Here is a 7,365-nt window from a genome sequence, read left to right on the forward strand (position 1 = left end):
CCCCCCCCGGCCGAACAACACCGCTGCGACGGGGCTTGACCTCGGGTCGGGCCGAGGCCGAAAGCAGGTGGCGCCCCCGCCGCCCGCCGGCGGTCTGGTCGACGTGCGGATAATTTCTTCGGGGAATTCGAGTCTGCGGGATATGGCAAAAATTTCGCAGAATTCCACACATGAAAACAAACCACGCGTGTAACAGGAAGCAGCCCTAGGGCCACTCTGGTCTGCTTCGGCGACTAGGGCTCTCAAAACCCGGACCCGCGGGTACCCGGGTGACCCGGGTACGGACCTGGTCCGACGGGTAGACCCGGGTTACCCGGGTACCCGGGTATTACCCGAAAACCCGGAGACCCGGGTACCCGGGTACCCGGGTCTGCGGGTAATACCCGCAGAACCGCGGGCATCGGGTCCGCCACCAGAACCGTAGAATAGAATGTGTGATGCAGCCCTAATAATGTATAGTTCAATTATATCTCATTCACATAGAATTTAAGTCAATTAGATGGGACTTCTAGTAGCGCGGGATCAAAGTAAAACATTTTCCAAAGAGTAAAGTGGTTTGTTACTCAGTGTGGAATGTTTGTCATTCGTTTCAAGTGGAGTGTAGTGTAACTTTTCTATCGAGCACAGGAGATTAATTGAGTATATTCAAGGTTCATTAGTAACGACTGGGATTGGCTAACAGGGTTTATTAGGTAAATGTAAATAAGCCAATATAAGAAAATGACGAAAATTCACAAATCAAATGGAAAAAAATAAACAGTATTTACATACATACAATAAGCAGGTACATAATGCTATAAAACATTTACCTAGTATCTGACCGAAAAAAAATATACATTCAACTCAATACATTTAAGTCATTCCTAATAACTTTAGTACAAAATTTCTATTTTGAAATAGGAAGACTAGAATCGACACGTTCTCCGGCAGCAGGCAGGAGCGGTTTGGTCGCACTGTGTTCCCCGCCGTGGAGAAGTCCCTTTCACTACTGGCAGATGTAGCAGGGACGGCGAGGTAGCGGCGAGCCAACCGCGCAAGGGTGGGGTACCGCTTCTGGCGGGTCTTCCACCAGGTCAGCGGGCACTGGTTGTGGCTGATCTGGGGCTCCGCCACGTACTCGGCGTACTCTGCCTGCCAGGTGCGCGCGCCGGCAGCCTCCGCCTCCCCGCAGAACAAGAAGTCTAGGCCACTGCCCGCGGCCGGTGCCTCCCCTTCGGCGTCTTGGTCCACGGCCACTGCGGCCTCGCCGGCCATCTTCTGCTTGGCGAGATCGCGGATCTTCTCGGCCTCTGCAGGTGACGGCTCGGCCCGCAGGTCCTTGTACCGTGGGTCCAGGAAGGCAGCGAGCTGTTGGACCTCGACCGGCCGCACCGCCGAAGCATCCATGTTGAAGCGCTCCGTGAGCGAGCGGCTGACCTCCACCTTGAAGTCGCGCACGTGCTCCTCGCAGGGGTCCAGCTCCAGGAGTCCCTCGTCGTCGAGCTTGAAGTGCACGTCGAGGAGTGACCTGACGACTGGACGCACTGTGGACACGGTCACTTTGTCGTCCGCGCAGAGCACAGTGGTGGCGACCTGCAGCGGCTTCAGGGCGGGCAGCATGGCCTCCAGCTCGGCCCACTCCTCTGCCGACATCTGCAGCGTCCGGGACTGCTTGGCGGTGGTGACGTTCCGGTCGGATAGCACGGCGCAGACGGGGGCGCGCGACTCGGTGAGGCTCTTGCACATGAGGTACGTCGAGTCCCACCTTGTCGAGCACGACTGGACGAGCTTCGCCTCCTTCAGGCCTGCCGTGACCTGCGCCGCCTCGAGCGCCGTGGTGGCCTTGGTGGAGTGGTGGAAGTGGGCCACCACCTTCTTGGCCTTCTTGCAGGCGTCCATGAACGGCTTGTTCTTCTTCAGGCCGTCATTGACGCAGAGCTGGAGGAGGTGGGCAGCGCAGGACACGTTGAATTCAACGAAGTCGACCTGGTTGACGGCGTTGACGATGTTGGTGGCGTTGTCCCTCGTGATGCTGGTCGCTCGTCCCTCCAGGTCCCACTCGTGGCACATGTCGATGAGAGCCAGGGCGAGGTTGTCCCCCGAGTGGTTGACGTCCATCCCCTCCGTGCAAAGCGTGTAGCGGCGCAGCTCCCACGTCTTGGTGATGGCCTGCGCCGTGAGCGAGATGTACGAATCCAGGGCGCGCGATGTCCAGCAGTCGGTGGTGAGGGAGATGAAGTCGAGCTCGTTGAGAGCCACCTGGACGTTCTCGCGCACCTGACAGAACAGCTCGTGCAGCCGCTTCCGCATCGTCGTCGCGCATGGCACCTTGTAAGAGGGCTCGAGGACCTGCGAAGGGGAAAAACATTTAGTGAGACGCCTGTGCGCAGTGGGAGGCGAAGGGCGGGACCGGCGAAGGGGAGGGGAAGCTACTCACCTTCATGAAGTTGGTGAAGCCCTCCGAGTCCACTATAGAGATTGGCAGCTGGCACGCTGCGATCAGCCCAGCGATGGCCTGCGTCACCACCTCCTGGCGCTCATGAGACATGGGGCGAACATTTGCCCGGGCTCGCTTGGTCGCGGGGCTGCCGCTGCGGCTCCTATCACCACTGCCACTGGCTCGGAGGCCGTCAGCACCACCGCGACGTCGGTCACTCGGACCTGAGCTCGTCCCCTCACCTGGGTCATCGGGGACCTCCTGCCTGTAACGAGATGCCCGGTCAGTAAAGCAAAACATGAACAAAAAGTATTCAATTGACTTCATTCGCAAATCAAAACACCGCGTGGGGGAGGGGGAGGGCATAGTGCCCTCTCGCGAAGCAGTACTTGTACTGCGCGGGCAACAGCGATAGGGATAGGTAGGTGCAGTAACACCCAAACCAAATACCGGCTTGGAAAGCCACGTGCATCTGATGCCCCGTCCCGGGGGACGGGGTGCTGGCGGCGCCAGGTCCCCCTTTGTACTACACATCACTGAACACACTAAACAATTGCTTCACTTTGGACTCACCTGCTCTCATTTTGATCCGCTGCTGGATGAATGTCGTGCAAATTTCGTAAATGCTTGCTGAGCGCGGACGGGGAACTTTTGTAGGTCAAGCTCTTGTCGCACACTTTACACACCGCATGAGTTGGGTCTTCAGGTGTGGGCTCCAAGAAGTAGTCCCACACCCAACTTGTTCGCGCCTCCGACATAGACCAGCACTAGAGCATACGCCCACCCAACTTGACCTCGACCGACCCGGTCCCACTTGTCGAATGAGTCGCTGGGCTGCTGTCCGTCTGAGCTAACTTCTGTATCGCAAAATTTCGAGATGTGGTTGCTGTCCAGTGGTCAAGCCGCCCGGTGCACGCTAGCATTCGAGAGCGCGCCCGGCCCGGCTCGCCTCGCCCGAGCCGAGCCCAGGAAAGGCTGCATCCGGATGCGCGGGTCGCCGGCGTCGTCGGCGCGCTCGGCGCTACCGTTCGAAAAGAGCGCTCCGCCGCTCGCATCCAGGACCCGGGTAACCCGGGTAGACCCGCAGAACCGGGGACCCGGGTACCCGGTTCTGCGGTTCCATGTCGGGTACCCGGGTACCCGGGTAATACCCGCGGAACCGGCCCTACCCGCGGACCCGGGTATTTCCCGGGCGGGCGGGTACCCGGGTTACCCGGTTCTTCGGGTAAAAGTGAGAGCCCTATCGGCGACGCGCACGGAGCCGCGAAAAAGTCGGATAAGGGCAATTCCAGACAGGGGTGGTCCGTCAGTGACGGCATTTGTGAGCGACTGTGAGGAGGTGCAACGTATTGTTGCAATACGTCCCTAGAAGCGTCTTTGCAAAGACGCGTCCAGTCATGTGCTTCAACAACCCGTAGCACCTCTGAGTCGCTCAGACTATGACGGACATTTTTTACCATTTTTTCTGGAATTGCCCGAATCGCCCATAACGGAACGGGGATAAGTTGGAGGAGAATAACTCGTTTTGAGGCGTTTTAAAGCGTGCGGGTCGACACCTCCGGTCTCGCCAATGTTAGAACAATGCCAGGGGTGTTAAGGAAATTGTTTACACCAAGTCATAGCAAGGGCATTAAACCACTTGAAAGTTGCAAGCTTTCAGTGTTTTTTGTTTTTGTACTTGTCGTGCTTTTCTTAAGGCATTTATTGGCAGTGCTCCTCAGTGCGTTATACGCTTTAAACTATTTTAGCGGAGAACAAAGAAAAGAAAAATACATTTTGTTCCAAAGATCTACTTTGTAGAAACTGATTTTATTTCAACTTTTTGTGACAGTGTGGTCAAAATGCTGCGTAATCCGTTTGAGAGAGATTCCTGATTCTACAACAAGAGTGTAAAACAAGATGAAATATGAGACGCTACGGGTTGGCAGTGTCGCCGCGCATAGGAGTGACAGCAGACCAATATTTAAAGCAAAGGCGCTGAGGCCGGCCAGGATATGATAAAACGTCACTAAATATACGGCGTTACATCAAATAAAAAATAAATTCATTCACTTACAAACAAGACGTCAAGATTACGAGATACAAATGCTTATTACTGTACTGTTGTTTCTTTGCATAGTGACAAACGCACTTTATCTCGGCAAGATTTTAACCGAGGAAGTAGAGAAAAGAGCCAAATTTTTTGTGTTCTGCATTGATTCCTAAGTTTTAAACATAAATGTTTAGGCCGACATGCAAAAGAAATGTGTTCCTAAATTAAAATAGACAGGAAATTTGATTTTAGGAAAATACCAAAACTAAATATTGAATAATAGAAGGTTGTTAGAAATCAATAATTGTAAACAAAGGGGGAGCTAAGCAGCGTCGGGAAATAATGGTCTCCCCACTTCGGTATTTTAGTATTCTCATCAGATGGTTCACACGAATTCCTTATCGGTGAAAATAGAACAATGGTTTCGGTTCCATACTGTACGATAAGTAACACTACGCTCTATACTTCAATTCTCGAGGATAGACAATGAGAAACAGTAATAGCTCACACAGCCGTTCATTTCAGACTAGAGTTTAATTATATTATAACATTCACTTATTTCAAGAGTTGCAACACCCTTTGGCTTGCATCACAACAGTATCTACTTTTCTCATCTTATAGACACGTGGAGTTAATAACAGAGGTGGCACTGCCGAGCGGTCGTCAACTACGACTAAATTTGTAGAAACTTCACAAATGCAGTAGTCTAGCATAAAATCTGTGGTACAATTACTATCAGAGTACAGAATTTCTTTTGTGCGATAATAACACTACGACGTTTCTACAGTTGTTTTCCAAAAAGGTCAACGTACTACATTTTTAAAGAAGTAGTACGCATCAGTATATATAGTTCAGCTTGTCACAGCCAAGTTAAGTAGAGGAGTTGTTCAAAGAATGGATTCCGCATGTTGCAAAAATATCATTTATGCACCGGAAAAACAAAGGTGCCTTCTCCGACCTTTATAACGGATGTGTTTAGTTTAGTGCCCCCAGGAAAGGCACGACTTAGCACCTTTGTTTTACCGGTGTGGTTGTGTTGTACCAACCTTCGATGTTACTTTCTAACCGGGTATTGTCACAGGTCAACACCAAATGCGGGAATATTATTGTATTTGCCCCCTAAAAGTAGTGACGTCCAGCTGATTTTATTAATAACGAAAATGTTTCGTCAAAATAACAATTATTAGAGATTTAGTTACCCAATGAATCACTAACAGTTCGAATTTGCACTAAATTAATTCATTAATCACGCATCTATTGTAGAGGAAGCGAGGTTAATAGCGCAAGAGCTTGTGTCAAAAATATTGCTACACATTCTACCTTTTGCTTCCGAAACTTTCATCGGCTGAAATGAGCTAAAGTAGACACCTGGCTTTTCTGCAGGAGCCAGGTATAACTAGAAGTTTCGCGTTATTTTTATCGAGACATCGTCTTTTCGATTCATGCAGGACGAAATCTAATTCTGCTCTTAGAAGTACGTGGCGTCATTGACGGAAGGAAAGACAACGGTAGTCATTAGCTAAAAAATAAAATGTCAGGAACCCTGATTAGGAGACTGATGACTGCGCAGCGTTTTGAAAGTACAAAAAAAGGTCATTATACACAACAAGGACAACAGACCAACAGACATACAAAGAAACGTGTTTCATCAATCATTTCTTGGTAGAAGATAGAAGAATTGAATTCTTACATAGAAAGGAGTCAACACACTCGAGACCACAACACAACACAGTAGTTAGCTATTTAATTTGTCCTAGAAGAACACAAGAACCCTCGTTGCCCTTTATTTGTCTCCCCACTAATGTCCCTCTTTGGTCCAGCGGGCAGACGGCTCCTGGGTGCCGGGTTGGCCGCGGTCGGCTTCCCCGCCGCACTGTGGGGCGTCCTCGGGGGCGGCGGCGGTGGCGGCCCCGGGGGCCCACGATCAGAGGAAGGACTCGTCGGCGTTGTCCGCGATGTGTCCGGCGGCGGTGATGACGGCGCCGGGCGAGCCCTGGCCCGAGCTCCGGAACAGGAGGTCGTCCTCAGCCTCGTCCTCGCTCGGCCCCAGGTCGGACGTGTGCTCCGCCCGGCCGCCGCCCGGGCCGGGGGTCCCCGACGGCGGCGTCACGTGCCCGATCACGCAGTACTGCTGCTGCGGCGCCACGTGGTAGTAGTTTTGCGCCGGCTCGGGGTCGCCGTACTGCGACTGGTAGAACTCCTCGCGCATCATGTGGTTGAGCGAGCCGCACCGGAAGTACAGGATCTGCTGGAACGGGCGGCGGAAGTCGCGGTTCAGCGTGGCGTAGATGATGGGGTTGAGCAGCGAGTTGGCGTAGCCCAGCCACAAGAAGAGCGACGTGACCGAGGCCGGGATGGTCGACTGGTCCCTGCAACAAACCAAGGGGCTCCGGTCAGTGACATCCTGGTGCCATGGTGTGCGCCTGACGGGCGCCAACTGAAAAAAAAACACCAACAGGTGCTAAATCGCACTTTTGCAGAGGGCTATAAAAATGTTCAGTTTAATGCCTTTGGTCACACGGTAAAAACAAGCCCTGGGAATCCCAGGAGTTTTTTCCGTTTCCCAGGGGATCTCCTGGCAATGTCTAATTTTTCCCAGGAGTTGCCCTGGGATTTGGTCGGCCGCTTCCAGAACCCAGGGTAGCGCTCCCAGAACCCAGGGCAGCCCTGGGAGATATGATGCTATTTCCAGGGCATCCCCTGGAAAATGTTCCGCGGCCGACACAACGAGCGGCTGCTTCACCAACTCAATTCTTTGACGCTTTATAACAAGTTGTCTATTCGTCAGTTAATCTAAATGAATGTTTTTATCTTACTTTTAGAGCAGCAGAACTCAACATGCGCAGTTTTGCGAGTTTCCGTTGAGAAGTAACCAAAGTGATATGTGGAATGGTTTAAGTACGCAAATGAAAGGGAG

The 7,365-nt window shown here is 52.2% G+C and overlaps 2 protein-coding genes across 3 annotated transcripts in view; both read right to left on the minus strand.

Moving 5' to 3' along the window:
* Positions 1 to 679: 679 nt before the first annotated feature.
* LOC113208318 (E3 SUMO-protein ligase ZBED1-like) lies at positions 680 to 3,319 on the minus strand. Its single transcript, XM_052270161.1, has 2 exons — positions 2,417 to 3,319; positions 680 to 2,328 (listed from the first exon to the last, which is right to left on the minus strand). Exons 1-2 carry the CDS (start codon positions 2,948 to 2,950, stop codon positions 853 to 855), a joined length of 2,010 nt encoding a protein of 669 aa, XP_052126121.1. The 5' UTR covers positions 2,951 to 3,319; the 3' UTR covers positions 680 to 852.
* An 871-nt stretch (positions 3,320 to 4,190) lies between these two features.
* The window catches only part of LOC113208268 (5-hydroxytryptamine receptor 1-like), a 209,762-nt gene continuing 206,587 nt past the window's right edge, over positions 4,191 to 7,365 (minus strand). For both annotated transcript variants that reach the window (XM_052270159.1, XM_052270160.1), the window contains exon 7: positions 4,191 to 6,817. In XM_052270159.1, coding sequence (XP_052126119.1) covers positions 6,373 to 6,817 — 445 coding nt within the window. In that variant the 3' untranslated portion in view covers positions 4,191 to 6,372. The remainder of the gene's footprint in view (positions 6,818 to 7,365) is intronic.

Source organism: Frankliniella occidentalis, unplaced genomic scaffold (assembly GCF_000697945.3).
Source record: "Frankliniella occidentalis isolate FOCC.00 unplaced genomic scaffold, Focc_3.1 Scaffold112, whole genome shotgun sequence".
NCBI classification, from domain to species: domain Eukaryota; kingdom Metazoa; phylum Arthropoda; class Insecta; order Thysanoptera; family Thripidae; genus Frankliniella; species Frankliniella occidentalis.